The following is a 21900-nucleotide window of genomic DNA, read 5'->3' as shown; positions in this document are numbered from 1 at the left end:
AAATGGAGTCAGACTTTCTGCAGAGCAACAGCATGAGAAGGCCGCAGCCCTTGCGCCCCTGCCAGTGAGCTCCTCAAAGTACCTGGCTGTGCGCTGATGGAAACAGGAAACTGTTTTGGGAAGACCTTTGGCCTGGTCCAGCCAGGCGCTTCCTTGCGGCCCCGTGGGTGCTGTGTGCGCATTAGCCTGTGCTCAGCGTGTGATTGTCAGAGGGTCCTTGAAGCCAGACAGCACTGGAGTCTCTGCTGTTGAGGTGCCTGGTCCAGGGTGGGGGCCCTGAAGAAGCCCCCTGTGGCCTTTGTGTCCTGCATGGGGTACGCAGAGGTGGCCGCTGGTAGAATAGACCAGGCGGGCCCTGCAGGGCTCCGCTCACTTTCCAAAAATACCCAGGAACCTCCGTTTGGATGTTGTGATTTGGGCAAGGCTGTTCCTGACCCGGGACAGGATGCGTCACGGTCTTGTTGGTCACATCAGGGCGCAGAGGACAGACCGGACCTGGTTGCGCCAGCTGTCTTGGCGGGGCTCGGAGCTTTGGCGGGGGAAGAGTCCTGTGGGCGCTGCTGTCCTGTGGAGAAAGGAGCAGGCGCCTGCAGTCAGGTCCAGTCCTCACTGTCCACAGCTCCTATTCATTTCAATGTTGTTTGCACGGGGACGCATCCTCTGAGTAAGCTTCCACTGTGCTGAGCTCAACCTCAAGGGCACCCCCTACCCTGAATGCTCAGCTTTCAGTTTACAAAAGCAAGTCTCTAGTCCCTCCTGCTCTGTGGAGCAGGCCCCCTCAGTTCCAGCTACAGGCCCTCCCCCAAAGCACCCCTCACGGCAAGCCAGGCTCTGGGCATTCACAGCTGCAAGTCGACATACCTTGCCAAGGTCCTCATCCTCTGGTGGACAGTCACGTACTTGGGGAGGCCTGTAGGGGGAGCAGACATTTTCAGGAGAGCTAGCGCAAGGGTGAAACTCAGACCAGGAGGGCTGGTCCTGCTCAGTTGAGTAGGGGGTCTTGGCATGGCTGAGCAGGATTTAAACCCATTTCTCCCTACCCCTAGCCTCACCCTTCAACCACTAGGCTGCACTTCAGCGACTGGGACCATGACCCTGTGCCCCTCTTTCTGGTGGCCAGAAATGGCTCTTGTAGGCCCAAATGCATGTCTGTTTAAGTGACGGAAGCAATTCCCTGTCTGGGCTGAGGGTCTAGCCGAGGCTCACCCAAGGACACGTTAACAGAACATGTTACGTCCAGTGGGCAAGATGGCAGCGATTATAGGAAGGGCCGGATGGAGGCGGGCACTCGCAGCTTGCCTCTGTGGGCCTCACAGACAGGCTGGCTCCCTCCAACTGTCATGATTGTACGTACTTGGTGAGTGATGGGACTTCCCATCCTGGTGGCAGTTGTGGTAGAGCGGCTTGGGGCAGAGACGAGTGTGGAGATTGCTGGAAAAAAACAGGATGCGTGTGACTGACCCCAGAGACTGACATTCACAGACACCCAACAAAGACAGCAGCCTGTGCGAAAAGGGGTCTTAAGTGTCTAAGGCTGCAATCTTCTACTAACCTGGCACAAAGCCCCATGGAACACGGTGGAAACACGGAACGCTTCCTTCTGCATAGACATGCATAGGATTGCACTGCTAGCGGACCCCAAAGCTGCACAAGAGCCAGTGGTGTGACGCTACTGCAAACAGCCAGTGTGAGCTGGACTGCTTTGGAAGAGGCAGAGAGTCTGGACAGGAGCAGTGCTGCGCTCTGTCAGACCTCCCCAGCCTGGAACCCCGAGTCTAGTTTTGGGCACCACGTCTTCAGAAGGCCACTGACAAGCCGGAACGGTTTCAGGTGGGCGGGGGTCTGGAACTCACGCCCCCAGCACAAGCTGCATACTGCAGACAGGCATTCAGTTCTGGATTCTTGAGTGACCCGCAACCCTGGCTTGCCCGTTCCGACACAGTCCCAAATTGTGTTGCTGCCTGAACCCTGGTTTGCTGTACGGTCCTCACTCAACCAGCAAAAGTTTGATGGTGGGGCAGGTGGAATATCAGAGACTTCGAGTCCAATCCTAGGCGTGTCTACTCAGAAGTAAGCTTCAACTGTAGTAAATGGGGCTTGCTCCCAGGTAAGCCTGGGTAGGATTACTGCCTTAAATTTTGCACAGATCTGATAAACATTATTTTGTGAAGCAGCAAGAGAGTAAAACACAAGCTCCTTTTTTCAGGAATGGAGGACGGTGAGATATTCCCAGTTGCAGCACCTGTTGAGAGCAGTTGCTGCACCTGAGCTCACCTGCTGGTGGCAGCCTGCATCTGGTTGCAACAGTCTGAAAGCCCAACAGGTTGGTCGAGGTCTTCAGCACTGTGGTTGGCCAGCAACACGTGGCCATTGGGAATCCGGAGAGCTGAGAGCCTGTCGCCCTGCACTGCCAGCTGAGTTGCAGCTTCCACTTCTAAGAGAAGACAAAAGGTCAGATGTAAGAAAGGCCCTGCCGGAGGAGACCACAGGAGGCTCTTCTGGCCTTACAACTGGCCCAGACGGACTAGGGGCCTGATTCAGTACAAAGCAGCTTCCTACGTCCCCCACAATTTGCCCTTAGCAGCTGGAACTCCAGCTGGAGCAGCTGGAGGGCAGAAGCTCCACTTGAGTGTTATTGCTGATAACCTCTTCCACTCCACAAACCTCTTCCACTCCACAGTTTTGTACTACCCCCTCTTTCGAAGTCTCAGCACCCAGTGGCAAATCACAGTTTGTCAGCTCAGACAATCTGCAGAACTGCAGTTAAGCCTCCTTAACCAGGATTTGGACTCACGTCTGAATCAGACCGTGATATCGCCATGCTCCCAAAACGCGTTGCATCTCATCAGGCTATAGTAGCCAGGGCGGTAAGGCAGCCATGCTTCCATGGCCATGCGCACCTGCTGCTCCATGACCTGCCTGCTGTGGTTTCCGCTGGCTGTTCCGAGCTGCTGCGGTCTCCCCCCAGAGGGGAGTTCTGTGATTCAACGGGCCGGGTGCGGACTGCTCCTCTGTGAGCTGGACCTGCTGGTCTGCTTGCACGAAAGACCTGCAGAGAGGGGGAAAAAGGAGAGTTGGGACCACCAGGGTGAGCCCATCTACATGGCTTGCTGAGGTCACCTTGGGTGGGGGATGGGTGGGGGATCCACCCATCCTGGCTTCTGAAGCACCTCATCCCACTTAAAAAGGAATCTGGGAAGGAAGAGGAAATGTAGCGGAGAGGAGGGTTGGAGTGGCCAAACATCCCTTCTTCTCCCTCTTCCACTCTATTCCTTTTCAAATCTAAGGGGCAGGAGGAGAAGTGGCTGATGTGCCACCAAATTATAAAATCACAGAGTTGGGATGGCCCCTAAAGTCATCTAGTCCAACCCCTGCCTGTAGCAGGAAATCCCCCCAGAGCCTCTCCAGCAGGTGCCTGTCAAACCTCTCCTTGGAGATCTCCAGTGAGGGAGGTGTCCAGGCAGATTCACCACAAGCAAGGATTGCAATCGTGAAAATTCTCCCCCAACCACGACAAATGCTTTTCACAGAGACAGAAGGAGAGACGCAAACCCCAGGACCGGCGCGGAGGGGGAGCTGCAGACGGCCAGTCCCCGGACTTACGACTCGCTTGCCTGGCACAACTTCAAGTGCTCATTCTTGCGGTGCAGCGATGTGGCAAGCCTCACCTGGCTCGTGGCCTGGGGGGCAGGCAAGTGCTTCTGTGGGGAGAGCAAGGGCAAGAGTCAGAACCAGAACTTGAGCCCTATGGACACCCCAGTTTGAGGAGAGATTGACAGCAGGAATGAAGAGTTTTGTCTCAATAAGGAGGAGGGCAGGAGCTGGGGGAGTGGGAGGCGGGTGGGAGGCTGACAACATTCCGTGATGTCACAGCTGCTTAGCCAATGGGAAGGAGCTCAGGGGCTTGAGGCGACCACCGTTTTTATTGCTGCTCCAGACTGTGGGGGGAGACACACCCTGGGCCAGGAACCCACCATGGGAGCCACGGGGACAATCCCACCACCATGGGATAAGCGGCTGTTCACGGAGAGCTTGTACTGGAGGGCGTCGGTCAGCTTGTTCACGATTCGCTCCTGAGCTGTTTCCGAGACGTCCTGCAGGTAAGACAGTGTGGCTGTGACAGGCTCAGGGCCACAGGTGTGCTGTGTCGCCCCAGCCATCTTCACCTTCTGCAGGGTCAATCCCCCCTGCAGACCCCCAGGGGCGGCTGAAACCCCCTGCTCCAGGCTCCGAGATGTCCACTGATTCCCAGTTTTAAAAACAAACAATCAGCTGACCTGAAATTTGCTGCTTACATTTCTTGTTTTGGGGAATCTTTCCGTACCCCTTTTCAATAATGAGTTCTCAAAGCACTTTAGGTAGCGTCTGGTCTGCCCTTGGAGGAGGAGGGGCTTCCTTGGGGGTGGGCTGGTCTTGGGCCAGCAAGCAAGGACTGAGCTCCAGGGAGGTCCACTTACCTGGCATTTGGAGAGCAATGTGAGTGCTTCTTTGTAATGCAAAACGGCCCTTTCAGGATCTCCCAGGTGGAAGCGGGCTGCCCCAAGCCCTTCGCAAGACTGCCACTGCCCCTGGAGGTCATCTGCAGAGACGCAAGAGGGGAGGTGCGGCTCTGGGTGCAAGAAAGTCACGCCACAAGCCCAGCGTTCCTCGGCTTGCCGCCCTTCCTTCTCCACCTTTGTCCCTTTCCAGGCTGCTCACCTGAGTCCTTGAAGGCCTGGAGGGCATGCAGGTAATTCTCCCCAGAGGCCTCATGGTCTGCCAGCTGGCTCAAGGCGTAGGCCAGGTTGCCAAAGCACTGCCCCTGAGCCCTCCTGTTCCCGAGGGCACCTGGGCAGAAAAGAAACACACATAAGAACCTCAGAAGAGCCCTGCTGGATCAGGCCAAAGGGGAGACCCGTCTAATCCAGCTTTCTGCACCCCACTGTAGACCAAGGAGCCAAGCGGAGCATCAGGAGGAGCATCAACTCTGAATCCCCTGTGGATGCTGAGGGGTCCCTCAGCCCCTGCAATGCTGAGGGTCTCACGCCACCCCTGCGCCTTGTCCACTTCCTCCCAGCCACCTACTGTGCAGGGAGGCAGCTCTCCGGTGGAGGGCCAAGGCCTGGCTGAAGTTCCCCAGGGTGTTGTGGGCAGCTCCCAGGTTCTGGAGGATGGCCGCTTCCTCGTGCCGGTCGGCGGCATCCACTTGGCAGAGCGGGAGGGCCTTCTCGAAGCTCTCGGCAGCCAGGGAGAAGATTTTGAGCTGGGAGAAGCTGAGCCCAATGTCGTTGTAGAGCTTCCCTGCGGAGCCAGACAGAGAGAGGCGAAAACAAAATTGGAAGACACACTGAGGACTAGTTCCACCCTTTCAAGTGTGCAAAAGAGCAAAGCGGGGCCTTTTGTCTTTTAAACAGACAAAAGAAAATATTTCTTCACTCAGAGTGTAATTAATCTGTGGAACTCCTTGCTACAGGATGTGGGGACGACACCTGAAGGCCGAGATGCCTTGAAAGGGGGATTGGACAGATTGGTGGAGGACAAGCCCGTCACAGGTGACAAGCCCCCCAAGGATGTGAGACTCCCTCCCCTTAGGGAGGCCAGAGGCAAGGGAGGGCACCAGGATGAGGTCTCTTGTTATCTGGTGTGCTCCCTGGGGCATTTGGTGGGCCGCTGTGAGATACAGGAAGCTGGACTAGATGGGCCTATGGCCTGATCCAGTGGGGCTGTTCTTATGTTCTTAACTACAATTCCCAGGAAGCCTTGCAGGTCTCTTGTTATCTGGTGTGCTCCCTGGGGCATTTGGTGGGCCACTGTGAGATACAGGAAGCTGGACTAGATGGGCCTATGGCCTGATCCAGTGGGGCTGTTCTTATGTTCTTAACTACAATTCCCAGGAGGCCTTGCAGGTCTCTTGCTATCTGGTGTGCTCCCTGGGGCATTTGGTGGGCCGCTGTGAGATACAGGAAGCTGGACTAGATGGCCCTATGGCCTGATCCAGTGGGGCTGTTCTGATGTTCTTATGTTCCCCTGGTAGACTGGAAAATGTAAAATCCCAAGAAATTTCCAGCCCCCCTCCTTTGGCTCCCACGCCCCATTCTTGACCCTGGGCCTGGGTCTGATGTACCTCCTGCACCCCCGTCTCACGGGCCCCGGGCCCAGAAAACAGGGGCCACTCAGAGTGCAACGCCCACCCTCTTGCTCCACCTCCCCTCCAACCTACCCAGCAGGGCTCGGTTCGGGATCTGCTCGCACAGCAAGCGACACTCGTTCAGCACCTTGATGGCCTCGCTGGTGCGGTGCTGTCCACTCTGCACCATGCAGCGGCCAGCCTCCGCCAGGGCGACTGCGGCCGCCTCCAGGCTCCCCGCCTCTGCGTAGTCCCGGCCGGCTTCCTGGAAGCACTGGGCAGCCCGCGAAGGGTCAGCCATGCCCAGGTAGCAGCGGCCCATCTTGGCATAGGTGCCTGCCTCGCTGCCGGCCTGGGCGGAGTGGTAGTGCCCCTGGGCCTTGCGGAAGGACTCCAGGGCTTTGGGGAAGTCCCGCAGGGCCTCGTGGGCAGCGCCAATGTTGAAGAAGAGGTCCCCCAGGTTCTCCGCTGCCTCCCCCTCCTTAGGCTGGGCCTGGAGGAGAAAGCCCAGGCCTTTCTCCGGCTTGCCGGCCTCCACGTAGGCTGCGCCCAGGTTGAAGGCACAGGCCTGCTGGGCGCCAGCGCTCGGTGTCTCTAGGGAGAGGGCAAAGGCCTTCTTGAAGCACGCCAGGGCCTGTTCCAGGTGGCCAGACAGCAGGGCACGGTGGCCCTCCTGGGTGAGTCCGTCAATCCCATCCTCCTTCCTCACAGGTTCCTCCTCCGTGTACTCCTTCCTCGGTGGCCCCCTGGCAGCCTCGGCCTTCCCCCGCCATTTCTTCTTTTTCTTGCCAGGCACCTGCGGGCACTCCAGGCCGTGCTGTGGAGTCAGCTCCGCTTCCGGGACAGGGGATTCCTCGGCAGCCATCAGTGGCAGCGAAGACAGAGGGAGTCCATCAGCCTCTGGCTACTGGGTAAGCAGAGGGCACCAATCTGGACTGGCTCGTTAACGGCAAAGCTTCAGCATCTCCACATCCTTCTCAAGGCACCTGCTAAGCCATCAAGGGCACCAGGGCACCTGCTAAGGGAGGGCACCAGGATGAGGTCTCTTGTTATCTGGTGTGCTCCCTGGGGCATTGGGTGGGCCACTGTGAGATACAGGAAGCTGGACTAGATGGGCCTCTGGCCTGATCCAGTGGGGCTGTTCTTATGTTCTTAACTACAATTCCCAGGAAGCCTTGCAGGTCTCTTGTTATCTGGTGTGCTCCCTGGGGCATTTGGTGGGCCGCTGTGAGATACAGGAAGCTGGACTAGATGGGCCTCTGGCCTGATCCAGTGGGGCTGTTCTGATGTTCTTATGTTAAGCGCCGTCACAGCACTGCAAGGTAGCTGGGAAAGAAGAAAAAGGGGTCTGAGACAAGCAGGACAGTGGTTTGCCCCATGCCAGGGAGAAAACCGAAATAAGACCAGGGAGAGGCAGCGCGGCACTGGTGGAATCGCCCTGGGCCCACACACTTCTGGGGTGGCTCCAGGGACAGAAGATGCACGAGTGGAGCATGCAGGAGGGAAGGAGAGGAGAGCCATTAAGCATCTTTTTCTTCAAAGAAAGAACGAAAGAGAAGAAGCCGGGCGCACAAAAGCTTTTTTCACCCCCTGCATTTATTTCGGCTTTGCAGCCGCAACAGATCCTGTCCCCGTTGCTTTTAAAAGTTGGTGAGCAATTCAAACCCTTGCCTGAGATCAGATCCAAATCCAGGACTTACCCAGAAGACCGTCAGTGGCCCTTTGCTAAAAGGCCCTGCGGGTCTGGGGCGGCTGTGGTGAGGCCAGGCAGCTGGGCAGCATTTTTGGGCAGGTTCTGCAGAAGGTCGAGCATCACAAGGCCGTTCAAGCGAGGCAGCCTCCGAAAGGTCTCTTCGGTTCCTGGAGGGGCTTGGCAAACAGCGTCTCTCTTGACCTCAGCGGCTGCTGCTGGCTCAGGCCCGAGAGGGAAATGGAGAAGCCCGTTGTCCGAGGGAAGCAGTGCTGGTCTCCCTCTCTCCCTCCCTCCGGGACGGCCTGCCCGGATCCAGTTTCCTGTCGGCCTGCTTGAGACATACCGACGCCCTCCATGGCAACCAGGTCCAGAGACGAGGGACCCACCTCGGCCGCTTCTCACGTTGCACTTTAAAGGCACAGGCTCAGGTGTGGCTGCCCAAGACCTCGGATGAGCCAAAGGTGACTGTATCTCACTCTCTGGCCTGGGAGCCCGTTTCTTGCTCGTGTGGAGCCTGCACACCCCTGAAGGGATCTGGGAGAAGGAAAACAGGTGCTTTGGGTGACCAGGTAACACTGCTTCAAGGGCAGCTGGCTCCTGAATCCCATCTGGTGAGAAAGAAAAGAAGCGGCTGTCCAGGCAGGGAGGGAGAAGCCTCGGCCTTCACTGCGGAACATTTTGGAACCAGCACTGCTTCCCCGCCAGCAGAGCCCAGGGGGACTGCAAGGACGCTCCTTCTTCTTCCTCCCCCACCCAGATGCACCCCATGAGGCCCAAAAGAAAATATTTCTTTACTCAGCATGTGCTTGATCTCTGGAACTCCTTGCCACAGGATGTGGTGATGGTGTCTGGCCTGGACGCCTTTCAAAGGGGATTGGACAAGTTTCTGGAGGAAAAGTCCATTATGGGTTACAAGCCATGATGTGTTTGCGCAACCTCCTGATTTTAGAAATGGGTTATGTCAGAATGCCAGATGCAAGGGAGGGCACCAGGATGAGGTCTCTTGTTATCTGGTGTGCTCCCTGGGGCATTTGGTGTGCCGCTGTGAGATACAGGAAGCTGGACTAGTTGGGCCTCTGGCCTGATCCAGTGGGGCTGTTCTTATGTTCTTAACTACAATTCCCAGGAGGCCTTGCAGGTCTCTTGTTTTCTGGCGTGCTCCCTGGGGCATTTGGTGGGACGCTGTGAGATTCAGGAAGCTGGACTGGATGGGCCTGTGGCCTGATCCAGTGGGGCTGTTCTTATGTTCCTGATGGGCGAAGTGACTGCTGGGCTGGGTCACTCCTATTGCTAGAAAGCACAAGCAGCGCTACGGTGGCCAAGGGTTTGCAGAGACTGGTGAGAATATCGTCGGAGCTGCGTCTAAATGGTGCACGTGCTGTTTTCAACCACTGTTCTGACTCAGCCCACGGCAGGAGCAAGACTGAGCAACGTGGCCCTGGCAGCTGAATGTTCAGGTCGCCGTCTGGGTCGCCTTCTGCTTTCACCGCCAAAGTGAGCTATGGTCCACACAAGCTTGTGCAATGACACGCTTGGGAGTCTTCCAGGAGTGACAGCAGTCGACATCACTTCTGATGTTCTCTGAGCAAGAGCAAGAAAAGAGAGCTATGGGTGGGGGGCAGCATTTGGCACCTTGTTTCAGGCATGGGGGGGGTCTCTGGGACTGGCACTGAGCCCAACAACCAAAAGTCTGCACTCTCCACCGCTTGGATGACCAGCCGTACTCGTGAACCACAAGGCAACACTGCCACCTGGCGCACAGCTGAGCTTCGGAAAAGAGCAGCGCCGCACAGCCAGCCATCAAAGGGTTACTGGAGCATGCTGGGAAACGGGGCAGTGTTATGCAAATCCCACGCTGGCGGTGGAATTGGCGAGGGGAGAAGAGTCCCCGGAAGGGAGCTGAGAAGTGCCCCAAAGGAGGGCATTTGCCCCCAAGGCGTGCGAAGACACGTTTGCAGAGTGGATTCCGCGTGATGGTGAACGAGGCCGTGCCGGCTGTGCCGCTGGGCTCCGGAAGGCAAAGCGCTGCTCTCGGGCGGCTGGAAGAGGAGCCACCGACCAGGGCTGCTGGGTTTTCCCAGGTTGTAGTATCGCTTCTCGGCCTTTTGGCTAAGATCAAGTGTAGTATCTGTTCTTATCAGTTTAATATCTGATACGTCCTCTATTCGAGGACTACATATTAAATGGATTTTTGGGACTGGGAGATGGAATAGGGGCTTGCTCCGTCCACTCCACGCATCGGCCTGGTATTGCAGTACCTCCAGGAACGGTGCACCTCCCTCGGGGAGGAATCTTGCTGGTGCAAAGACAGACTGAAGTGACTTTTCTCCTCTTCTCTGGGCAGTCTCTCCTTCCACTCTCCAGAGCTCTGCTTCTCTTTCTCTGGAGGCACCTGGGCTGCTTAACCTGATGCTGCTGAAGCTCCGGCATTTGTGGGCTTCCTCACTGACTGATGTGGCTCTTCACTCTTCTGCTGGGGTTTCTCCTCCTCCTCTGCAGAGCCCTGTTTCTGTTTCTCTGTCTCCCACCGCCTGCCCCGGAGGGCCCCTGAACCTGATGCTGCAGTATTTTTAGGCTTTTGCTTCTCTAAAGACTCTTATCTAACTTAATGGCTCTTATCACCCTGTGGCAAACAGCAATGGGGGGGGGGGGAGAAGGTTGAATGGCCCCTCCCTACCCTCTATGAATGAGTCCTATTTATTTTGCATTCCTCAGGGGCATGACCTTCTTTTGTCTGTTTGCTATTCAGAACAATTAGGCACTTCTTTTCAATCAGCAATAAAAGCAGAGCAATTGACCCAGCAGTGGGTGTGACTCTCTTTCCAAGTTGTGCAAATCCTTCCCTGACACCTCATATGAAGCCTTTGCTGACATTCCTGGGAGCCAGTCAGGACTTGGGGGGGGGGGACTTTGGGGAGGGAGGAAAGGCTGAACTCTCAGGAAAGGTCATGCTAATCAAGGGCCATTCAGGTGTGTTTCTCCTCTAAGGTCTTGCAAATTTGAAGGCCATCTTGACACCCTCCTCTTCTGCAGAACAGATAATTAAAAATGGGAAAGATAACACATGTCAACACACATTTTACTTCCTTAAACTTACACCAATTCCTGGGTATATTTGGGGTGCCGATTCCAAAAATGGCATGTTTGGTTTTGGAGACACAGCATAGTCTCTTTAGTGAATGGTTCAAGCAGCTTCCTCATGAGGAAGCCTACACCATGACTTCCTCATGAGGAAGCTGCTTGAACCATTCACATAAGAACATAAGAACAGCCCCACTGCATCAGGCCATAGGCCCATCTAGTCCAGCTTCCTGTATCTCACAGCGGCCCACCAAATGCCCCAGGGAGCACACCAGATAACAAGAGACCTCATCCTGGTGTCCTCCCTTGCATCTGGCATTCTGACATAACCCATTTCTAAAATCAGGAGGTTGCGCATACACATCATGGCTTGTACCCCATAATTGATTTTTCCTCCAGAAATTTGTCCAATCCCCTTTTAAAGGTGTCTAGGCTAGACGCCAGCACCACATCCTGTGGCAAGGAGTTCCACAGACCGACCACACGCTGAATAAAGAAATATTTCCTTTTGTCTGTCCTAACCCGCCCAACACTCAATTTTAGTGGATGTCCCCTGGTTCTGGTATTATGTGAGAGTGTAAAGAGCATCTCCCTATCCACTCTGTCCATCCCCTGCATAATTTTGTATGTCTCAATCATGTTCCCCCTCAGGCGTCTCTTTTCTAGGCTGAAGAGGCCCAAACGCCGTAGCCTTTCCTCATAAGGAAGGTGCCCCAGCCCCGTAATCATCTTAGTCGCTCTCTTTTGCACCTTTTCCATTTCCAATATGTCTTTTTTGAGATGTGGCAACCAGAACTGGACACAATACTCCAGGTGTGGCCTGACCATAGATTTGTACAACGGCATTATAATATTAGCCGTTTTGTTCTCAGTACCCTTCCTAATGATCCCAAGCATAGAATTGGCCTTCTTCACTGCCGCCGCACATGGGGTCGACACTTTCATCGACCTGTCCACCACCACCCCAAGATCTCTCTCCTGATCTGTCACAGGCAGCTCAGAACCCATCAGCCTATATCTAAAGTTTTGATTTTTTGCCCCAATGTGCATGACTTTACACTTACTGACATTGAAGTGCATCTGCCATTTTGCTGCCCATTCTGCCAGTCTGGAGAGATCCTTCTGGAGCTCCTCACAATCACTTCTGGTCTTGACCACTCGGAAAAGTTTGGTGTTGTCTGCAAACTTAGCCACTTCACTGCTCAACCCTGTCTCCAGCTCATTTATGAAGAGGTTGAAAAGCACCGGTCCCAGGACAGATCCTTGGGGCACACCGCTTTTCACCTCTCTCCATTGTGAAAATTGCCCATTGACACCCACTCTCTGCTTCCTGGCCTCCAACCAGTTCTCAATCCAGGAGAGGACCTGCCCTCTACTTCCCTGACTGTAGAGTTTTTTCAGTAGCCTTTGGTGAGGGACCGTGTCAAACGCCTTCTGAAAGTCCAGATATATAATGTCCACGGGTTCTCCCGCATCCACATGCCTGCTAACCTTTTCAAAGAATTCTATAAGGTTCGTGAGGCAAGACTTACCCTTACAGAAGCCATGCTGACTCTCCCTCATTCACTAATGAGACTGCACTGTATCTCCAAAACTAGACTTGATAGGGCAAAACGGATGCCACTTTTGGAATCGGCACCCCAAATTCATATCAAACCACCATAAAGTTTGGGAAAAACTTTTCTGACTCTCAGTTTTGTAGGCCTGTGTACATAACAATGGCCTTACCTGCCTTTAAAGAAGAGATAGCTCACCTTTAGCAGCCATAGGACTGTGACAAGCAGAAGAATTCCAGCTACCAGCCCCCTTCCAGCCTGACTCTGGACGGAATGAAGGCTGCTTACCTGGGAGTAAGTAAGTCCCACTGGATCCGTTGGGAAAGGCTTGCAAGAGCCCATGCCCAGGCACGTCTACTCAGAAGTAAGTCCCATTACAGTCAACAGGGCTTACTACCAGGTAAGTGTGGCCAGGGTTGCAGCCTGTGGCAGTCCAGCGCAGGGTCTGTGTGGTGCAGAGTGCAGGATCGGGCCCTTCTTGCATGCAGCTGCAGGCGCTCAGGCCGGTGGCTCCTCGGCAGGCGTCCCACCTGGTCGCTCCAGCAGCCGGCTCTCACAGCCAGCCCGAGGAGACTACACTTCCCAGCCTCCTCCGCGGCGGGGCGGGGAGGGGCGGGGCGCAACTGGAAGGAGGTGGCGGGAGATTCAAAGCTCAGCTGGAGCAGCGATGGAGCAGCCAGGCTGTGAGTGGTCGTGGGAACCCGGGGCCTGGACACGTGTCTGGGGGGGGCTGGAGGGAGAGCCCTGCCCCGAGGGGCTTGCAATGCCATGTAGGGCACTGCACAAGGGGGACAAAGAAGGGGCTGGGGGAGGAAGGAAGCGCCCCCTGTCTTCCTGCACCAGCTGCTGGGTCTGGGGGTCCCTGCCCCACTGCTGCCCCCCACCTGGGGTGCGCCATCAGCTTCTGCCGCCCCCAGCCCACTCTTCCCTCCCCCAGCATCTGCTCTGCCTCCCTTCCCATCCTGGGAGGGGGGCTGTGCAAATGAGTGGGGGGCAGCCTTGGGTTCTGGGTTGAGCCCCCCTTGGGGAGAGAAAGGCCAGTGGGACTAAAGTGCCCCCCCAATTGATAGACCTGGGGGTGAGGGCTGTGAGCAGCCCCCAGAATGCAGTGGTCGTCCTCGGTCAGTGTTGAAAGCAGAGCAGATAATCCGAGTGGTTCACCAGGGCCTGCTTTCACCCCCAAAAGGAGTGGGGCGGAGCAGGAGTGACCTGGGGTGTGCCAGCAGCTTCTGCCCCTCCTGCACCCCCAGCCCCTTCCTCTAAATAAGGGAAAGTTTCTTACCTTAGCTTGGGGTGGGCCTGGCAGGATCAGACCCAGCCACGAAACTAACCCAAACTGCAGCATTCCAAGGCAGTTGGTGCAGCACATGAGTGGGGGGCAGCCCTGCGTTCTGGGTTGAGCCCCCCTTGGGGAGAGAAAGGCCAGTGGAACTAAAGTGCCCCCCCCAAATGAAGAGGGATAGATGTGGGGGGAGTGTGAGCAGCTCCGAATACGTGAGTTGGACAGACAAGGAAAGTTTGGAGCCAGGGAGCTTCTCCTTGCCATAGCCGTTGGGTGTGCGTGAGTCACCCGCTGGAGTCAAGGGCTGGACTGTCTTCCAGGCAGCCTCTTGGCAGAGCCTGCGCTCTGGCTTTATTTTTCTTCTCGGTCGTTTCTGTCCCTCCTTTCTCACTCCACGTAAACAACTTTGGTGTTACACAGTGTTATTTTTCTGCCCCCCTGCTCTGAATTGGGGGTCCTGCATATTCCCCCGACTATTAAGCTCAAGAGGTCCATTAAGCTCAAGGGGGTCCATTAAGCTCAAGAGTGGCAGAAAGAGTCTAGGCCAGGGATCTCTAAACTCTTTGGCCAAGAGCCGCATCAAATATCTGGCACAGTGCCGAGGGCTGGAAAAACAAAAATGAAATATAAAATTTAAATAAGTACATTCCAGATGGAACTTAGATGATGTAATGAATGAATGAATGGGCTCAAATGTCCAGGATTTCTCCAAATACAAACACAGCCCAAAGCACACAGATAAATGGACCCCCATTTCCCCATCCCACAAGCACAACTCCAGTTGTGTTTGGTCAACTGGACCAGAGACTCTCAGGGGATCAGCTGCTGGCCGCAGGCCCGACAGAGGCATGCTCGGGCCAGGGTTTGTAGGCCCCTGGTCTAGGCTCATGTATATCTCCATTCCCTGTTTACAATTCTAATTTTTCCATTTCAACTTCCAAAGTGGTGAATACCATTTTGGTGATTTTATTAAAGAGCAGGTGAGCCCAGCATAATGGTTTGTTAACAATATCCTTTCAGCAGAATAACTGAGTGACAAGATTCTAATGCAATTGCTCTGTTTATATGTATATAAAAGTATGATACGTGTATGTGGAACTCCCTGCCTCAGGAGAGATGCCTTGCTTCCCCCCAGCACTGCTTCCATTGCCTTCTTGAGTTGCATCTGTTAAAACTGGCATATAGATTGATGACTCTTGACCCTTGTTTTTTTTGAAAGCATCGTTTTTTAAAATGTTGCTAAGAGCCCAATCCTATGCATGTCTACTCAGAAGTAAGCCCCATTGTAGTCAGTGGGGCTTTCTGTTGGTATGTGTAGATAGGATTGCAGCCTATTATTGTTTTAATTGCAAGCCACTCTTCAGCTATGAAAAGCAGAGGAGAGAGACTTTTAAAATGCAACCTAGTGAATGTGTGTTTGGGCCACAGCCTGGCACTGAGTTAAAGCTTGTGGTTTGTGGTGAATTTTCTCCACAGGGGTGTTAAGGAAGTGAGTGGCACTACTCTGCACTCAGAGAGGACCAGTGGTGCAAGGTGGACAGCCTGTGTGGCCCCAGATACCTAGGGCTGTGATGAAGCCTTTTGCTCCCGGTCTAAACAGTGTGGGTTTGGCCTATGTGTGTGTTTGCTATTTTTTCACATACTGTCCTTCCTCCAAGAGCTCCCCTTCTTGTGTCCTCACAAGAACCCTGTGAGGTGGGGTCACTGAAAGTCCCTGAAAGAGAGTGGCTGGCCCAAGGTCAGCCTGGAAGCTTCACGGCTGAGCAGGAATTTGAACCTGGATCTTCCAGGTCTGAGTCCGACCCCTAACAGCAAAACCTTCCTGGTTCTCTTCCAGATGAGCGCCTGACGGCAGACGAGATGGATGAGAGAAGACGCCAGAACATTGCCTACCAGTACCTCTGCCGCCTGGAGGAAGCAAAGCGGTGAGAGCGCAAGGGTCCTTTTGTGTGATGCAAATCTCAGCCCAGTGTAGGAGGCTGGCACCGTGCTGGGGTCACTGGGAAAGGGATGGAGAAGAAGAGGCTCATGTTATACATTGCCCTGATTCAAGGGTCTGGTGCAGTTCCATTTGGAGTGGTTTGTGTCCCGTTTTGGTCACGGCACCACAAGAAGGAGATTAGAGAGCTGGAAAAGAAGCGGGGGGGGCAGCCCAAATTGTCAGAGGGCCAGGACATCTTTTGGAGACAGAAGCGCCAAGTCTAGAGCCGGGCTGGGTCATTCAGTGAAACAGAGGGGCAGGAGGTTTGGGGGCCAGTGTGTACGTAATTAATCTGTGGACGTCCTTGCTACTGTGGAAGTAGGATGTGGTGATGGCATCTGAAGGCCTAAATGCCCTCAAAAGGGGGTTGGTCCATCCAGAGCTGAGCTTGGGGAGAGCTCACTGCCTGAAGGCTCTTAAGGGCAGAGGAGCAGGGATCCTTCCAAACATTTGGCCGCCCTTGGGGCAGGGAGGACAAAAATCACAGGCCTCTTTTCTGTTTGCGTGCTGGTGGCAGTTGGATGGAGGCCTGCCTGCAGGAGGACCTGGCCTCCCCGACCGAGCTGGAGGAGAGCCTGCGGAACGGTGTCCTCCTGGCCAAGCTGGGACACTTCTTTGCTCCAGATGTTGTTCCCTTGAGGAAGATCTACGACCTGGATCAGGCCCAGTTCCAGGCAAGTGTCTTGTGGTTGGGTTGGGGGCAGAGGCCTGGAGAGGTGGGGTGGAGCTGGTTGGCTGGGCACACTGTTGCTGCTGCCAGAGGGGGGCTTATGACCGGGTGGTGGACTGCCTGTCTGGCACCATTTCCAGCCTTGGAATGCCCTAATTGGCTGGTCATTCCTTTCTCTCCTGGAAGGCATGTGGGCTCTGCTTCCGGCACACAGACAACATTAACCGCTGGCGGTCCGCGATGAGCCATGTTGGGCTACCTACGGTAATGATCCTGTTCCCCACCCCCGCAGGAGACGGGGGGCTCCCCTTCATAAGAACATAAGAACAGCCCCGCTGGATCAGGACATAGGCCCATCTAGTCCAGCTTCCTATATCTCACAGCGGCCCACCAAATGCCCCAGGGAGCACACCAGATAACAAGAAGACCTGCAAGGCTTCCTGGGAATTGTAGTTCAGAACATAAGAACAGCCCCACTGGATCAGGCCAGAGGCCCATCTAGTCCAGCTTCCTGTATCTCACAGCGGCCCACCAAATGCCCCAGGGAGCACACCAGACAACAAGTGACCTCATCCTGGTGCCCTCCCTTGCATCTGGCCTTCTGGCATAGTCCATTTCTAAAATCAGGAGGTTGCGCATACACATCATGGCTTGTACCCCATAATGGATTTTTCCTCCAGAAACTTGTCCAATCCCCTTTTAAAGGCGTCTAGGCTAGACGCCAGCACCACATCCTGCGGCAAGGAGTTCCACAGACCAACCACACGCTGAGTAAAGAAGTATTTCCTTTTGTCTGTCCTAACCTGCCCAACACTCAATTTTAGTGGATGTCCCCTGGTTCTGGTATTATGTGAGAGTGTAAAGAGCATCTCCCTATCCACTCTGTCCATCCCCTGCATAATTTTGTATGTCTCAATCATGTCCCCCCTCAGGTGTCTCTTTTCTAGGCTGAAGAGGCCCAAACGCTGTAGCCTTTCCTCATAAGGAAGGTGCCCCAGCCCCGTCATCATCTCAGTCGCTCTCTTTTGCACCTTTTCCATTTCCACTATGTCTTTTTTGAGATGCGGTGACCAGAACTGGACACAATACTCCAGGTGTGGCCTTACCATAGATTTGTGCAACGGCATTATAATATTAGCCGTTTTGTTCTCAATACCATTTCTAATGATCCCAAGCATAGAATTGGCCTTCTTTACTGCCACCGCACATTGGGTCGACACTTTCATCGACCTGTCCACCACCACCCCAAGATCTCTCTCCTGATCTGTCACAACAACTCAGAACCCATCAGCCTATATGTGAAATTTTGATTTTTTTGCCCCGATGTGCATGACTTTACACTTACTGACATTGAAGCGCATCTGCCATTATGCTGCCCATTCTGCCAGTCTGGAGAGATCCTTCTGGAGCTCCTCACAATCACTTCTGGTCTTCACCACTCAGAAAAGTTTGGTGTCGTCTGCAAACTTAGCCACTTCACTGCTCACCCCTGTCTCCAGGTCATTTATGAAGAGGTTGAAAAGCACCGGTCCCAGGACAGATCCTTGGGGCGCACCGCTTTTCACCTCTCTCCATTGTGAAAATTGCCCATTGACACCCACTCTCTGTTTCCTGGTCTTCAACCAGGTCTCAGTCCAGGAGAGATTTCCACCAATACCCAAAGCCCTGTTACATTCATTAACCTTCCAGTTTTAAATTATGTCTTGGATGCCTCTCTGTTTGGTAGGGGAAAGTTGGGGTGAAAATATCTAAAATAACCTGTAAAGCTCAGTTCTACCCCACCCAAAGTCCTGGATATGGGCACTTCAACCCTCTTTCTGGTTCCTCCTCAACAGATCTTCCACCCAGAGACAACAGACATCTATGATAAGAAGAACATGCCTCGGGTGGTCTATTGCATTCATGCTCTGAGGTGCGTGGAGCGCTGTCTGCACATAAAGCACTGATGCAGTGTGGGGTGTTGACAAAAACAGGCTCTTTTTTTTTGCCTTGGACCTAAAGGGTAACCTGGGCCTGGAGATGGGTTGTGGTTCGCCCCAGGTGAGCAGCTGCTGGAATAACTGCTCTTGTGGAAGACCTAAATGAGGGAGAGGGAAGCAAGTCAGTATTGTCCCTTCCTTTCTCAGCTTATACCTGTTCAGGCTTGGCCTGGCTCCCCCAATCCAGGACCTGTATGGGAAAGTCAACTTCACAGGTAAGAGTGCACCTGAAGAGGCTGAGGTTGGCTCCAGGGTTGACCCTGATGATTGGCCAGGCTGGTTGCTCTTATTTAGGCAGCACCACCTAGAAACAAGGAGCTTTGCCTCGAGTGGAGAGGCAGGTGTCTTCTGCAAGGGGCATTTATTTTATTTTATTTATCATTCACACATTTATCCCGCCCTTTCTCCAAGGAGCTCAGGGTGGTGTACACGGTTCCTTCCTTGTGTGTGCACCCACAAGGTCATCTAGTCTCTCCCTTGGCAAATCTGTTCCACTGCCAGACCTCCCCCCCCCCCCCCCCCCGACCGTCAAGAATTTCTTCCTGATGTCCCACTGTAATCTCTTCCCTAGTCAGCATGGACTGAGTTTGTGGGCAAAGGAGCCAGCTTGGTTCCCTCTGTTCCTCTGAGTGCAAATGAGCAGTGGCGCCAAGCCACAGACTGAGCCCCCCTCTTTGTCCTTGTCTGGCTCCAGATGAGGAGATTGACCACATGAAGTGTGAGCTGGAGAAGTACGGCCTGCAGCTACCCTCCTTCAGCAAAATTGGGGGGATCTTGGCCAATGAGATCTCGGTGGACGAGGCAGCAGGTAGGTGGGGGGTGGGGTTCTTTCAGTGGCTGTTCACAGAGCCTCCACGATCAGGGGCATTTTACCTCTGCAAGCAAGTACTGAGCGATAAAAATCAACAGGGTGCTGCCTTACTTTTGGGAAGCCGGCAAGCGTCTAGTGGCCTTATGGTGGAGACGGGCTGCTGGGTTGGAGGAGACCTTGGCAGAGTCCTGGTGGACGTGCCTCATCTACAGTCAGGCCGATGGCCCTTCTTTTACTCCCGCCTTGCAGTCCACGCTGCTGTGCTCGCCATCAATGAAGCTGTGGAGGTAGGGATTGTGGAGAGAACTGCTGCAGCCCTACTCAACCCCAGTGCCAGGCTGGCCGGCCTCCTCGACCATCTGGCTGCTGACTACCAGGTGGTGCTGAGTCAGGCCAAGATGGAGAAAGCCTCAAGCGGCAAGACCCAGGTGAGCAGAGGCGCGTGGGGTGGGGAGGGAAGCATTGATTGATTCTGCCCTCCGCTTTGGTGTGTCCCCGTAGAGACACGGTTGAGAAATGTCCAAGAGGCCCGCGGACACAACGCTGACAAGAGCAGGGGAGGCCTTCCTCACTGTACTTGTGCAGTTACTCTGAAATCCAGGCACCTTCCCATCCCGAGCAGTCTGGATAAGGGGTGCTCAACTTGTAGTAGTATAACCGGGAACGCAGCACCTGCAAACGGGAATTCTTCCAGTGCGGTTGATTTTTGAGGTTGATGCTCTGCTCCTGCTCCCTCCCAGTGCCTGCAAGAAGTCCCTGGCGGAGGCGACATTTACGACCGGTGCCTGACCCAGGCTGAGCTCCAGCGCTGCATCAACCAGGTGAATGGTAAGTGGCGGCCGTCCTCTGCAGCCACCGTCGCAACTGTCTCCAGGTCTAGGAAAGCCACGGGCTCTATTTGCACCTTGTTCTATTCGCGGCTTGGAAGCCAAATTGTGGCTTGAGTTCCCCGCAGGCCCTCCGTGGCGGGGGAGTTCTCCGTCTGCCTGTGGGTCCCATCTACCCCTTCCCTGGTGCAACAGCCTACGGAGGTGAATCTCCGACTGTCACACTCGTTTCACCATTCAGACATACTAACCCTGACTCCATTTCGTGGCAGGGGGTCCCCCTGTGCGAAGCCAGTCTCATACCATGGTGTCTTGCTCCTCAGGCTGAGGTCTGTTAGGGCAGATGTCAGGCCAGTCTTAAATTTCTTCCGAAACGTGGTCTCTGAATTGAGCCCCAGCGCTGTTGGAACTTGTCTGGAGGTGTTCGTGTGGAGCTAGGAAGCTGCCCTATCCTGGCCTGGTCTGTTGGTCTTGGGGCAGCAACAGTGATAAACAGTGGCCCTTGGGGGCTGTTAGGGGACAGGTCTTGTTCTCTCCCCATAAGAACATAAGAACAGCCCCACTGGATCAGGCCATAGGCCCATCTGGTCCAGCTTCCTGTATCTCACAGCGGCCCACTTCTGTATGGAAAGCAGGAACGGCTCAGTCGAGGAGCCACAGCCCTGGAGCCCAAGGATGGGACAGAAGAGAGTCCTACTTGGGAGAGTGACAAGCCACCTGACCTCCTTCTTCACAGTTAAGGCTGCGCTGCAGACAGTGGATGAGTTCCTTGAGAGGCAGGACCCCGAGGCCGTGTACGTCGCCCTGCAGGACCCAGTTCTGGCCCTGAGGAACTTGAGGCGAAAGAACACAGGCTGGTACTGGGAACAACTCAGCGCTGACCGGGAGCAGAAAGCCCTGGTGAGTCTGTGCGGAAAAGGGACGGGGGAGGTCATTGGCCCTTGTCTTGCGCCTGTTCTTGCACTAACGGAAGGGGCTCAGTCGTGGCCTAAGCAGTGTGGTGCCCCTGCTGCGTTTTAATTCTGTAGCCCTCTCTTTTGGGCTTGCAGGAGGTGGGCTATCTGGACTTGCTTGATCGAGAAGAACTCCAAGCGGGGATTTCTGTGGCCAACGAGAGAGCCGATCAGGAGTATGCCAGTGAGTGGGGAGTCCCTGGCGGGCGGCACGTGGAGCCTGGACACCCAGGCTGTGTCCAGAGCTTCCTTCTTGGGTTGTCCTTGTTTTCTCTCTCTGTCCCCAAGTAGCAGGTTTCTTAACCCTTGACGCTTAGAGCCTCATCTGCCCTGTCGGTTTCATGACCTACCAAAGATTTGTGGGCCCTGGACCCACAGGGTTTGGGAACTGCTGGACCAGAACCCCTTACTGGGGTTGGGAGAAGGGTCTTTCCCATCTCTGCCTGGAGATGCTGCCATGGACATACCTGTGGGAAGAGGCTTTCTTCGTGCAAAGTGGGGGGGGGGCAGGTGGCTCTACCGCTCTAGGCCTGCCTCTTCGACTGTTGGCGAGCACAAAGCCTAAGAGAGACACAGTTTCTCCACTGCACGGGTGTGATGCTGATTCCCACCCTCTGACTCTCCCCCGCCTTGTCTGCAGTGCTGCAGGCCGTCCGCCGCATCCATGCCGCCCTCCTGAGAGGGGTTGCGGAAGAGACAGTACAGGCCCTAATGGACCCTGACGCTCAGCTGCCAGAAGTCTTCCACTTTGCTGCAGAGCTGTACCAACAGGAGCTTTCTGCCCTCTTGCAGCAGCACCAGGTGAAGGGAAGGGGGGTGTTGGCCCCGGGCTTCTCTAAAGGCCCAGACCGTTCTGTCTTTCTGCTGGTCTTCTCCATCTGCTGAACCCCTCTGGTGCCTTCTGCTTGCTCCTGGCTCTCTCTAGCCCTGCATCTTGCAACTTGATATATTTCTTGACCCA

At 54.8% G+C, this 21900-nt stretch overlaps 1 protein-coding gene and 1 non-coding gene across 2 annotated transcripts in view; both read left to right on the top strand.

The window, feature by feature from the left end:
- The first annotated feature begins 9888 nt into the window (after positions 1-9888).
- Positions 9889-10079, top strand: LOC136635345 (U2 spliceosomal RNA). The gene has a single exon (XR_010793386.1). It is a non-coding gene; the product is annotated as a U2 spliceosomal RNA (small nuclear RNA).
- A 4894-nt stretch (positions 10080-14973) lies between these two features.
- IQGAP3 (IQ motif containing GTPase activating protein 3) overlaps positions 14974-21900 on the top strand; it is a 25823-nt gene continuing 18896 nt past the window's right edge. The window contains exons 1-12 of the mRNA XM_066610151.1: positions 14974-15006; positions 15531-15643; positions 16217-16373; positions 16556-16633; positions 18205-18281; positions 18496-18563; positions 19043-19156; positions 19409-19606; positions 19925-19987; positions 20723-20886; positions 21036-21123; positions 21580-21740. Of these exons, the coding sequence (XP_066466248.1) occupies positions 14974-15006; positions 15531-15643; positions 16217-16373; positions 16556-16633; positions 18205-18281; positions 18496-18563; positions 19043-19156; positions 19409-19606; positions 19925-19987; positions 20723-20886; positions 21036-21123; positions 21580-21740 (1314 nt within the window). The remainder of the gene's footprint in view (positions 15007-15530; positions 15644-16216; positions 16374-16555; positions 16634-18204; positions 18282-18495; positions 18564-19042; positions 19157-19408; positions 19607-19924; positions 19988-20722; positions 20887-21035; positions 21124-21579; positions 21741-21900) is intronic.

The sequence above is a fragment of the Tiliqua scincoides genome, chromosome 15, assembly GCF_035046505.1.
Source record: "Tiliqua scincoides isolate rTilSci1 chromosome 15, rTilSci1.hap2, whole genome shotgun sequence".
NCBI classification, from domain to species: domain Eukaryota; kingdom Metazoa; phylum Chordata; class Lepidosauria; order Squamata; family Scincidae; genus Tiliqua; species Tiliqua scincoides.
The sequence above is the reverse complement of the archived record's forward strand: the minus strand, read 5'-3'. Positions and strand labels throughout refer to the sequence as shown.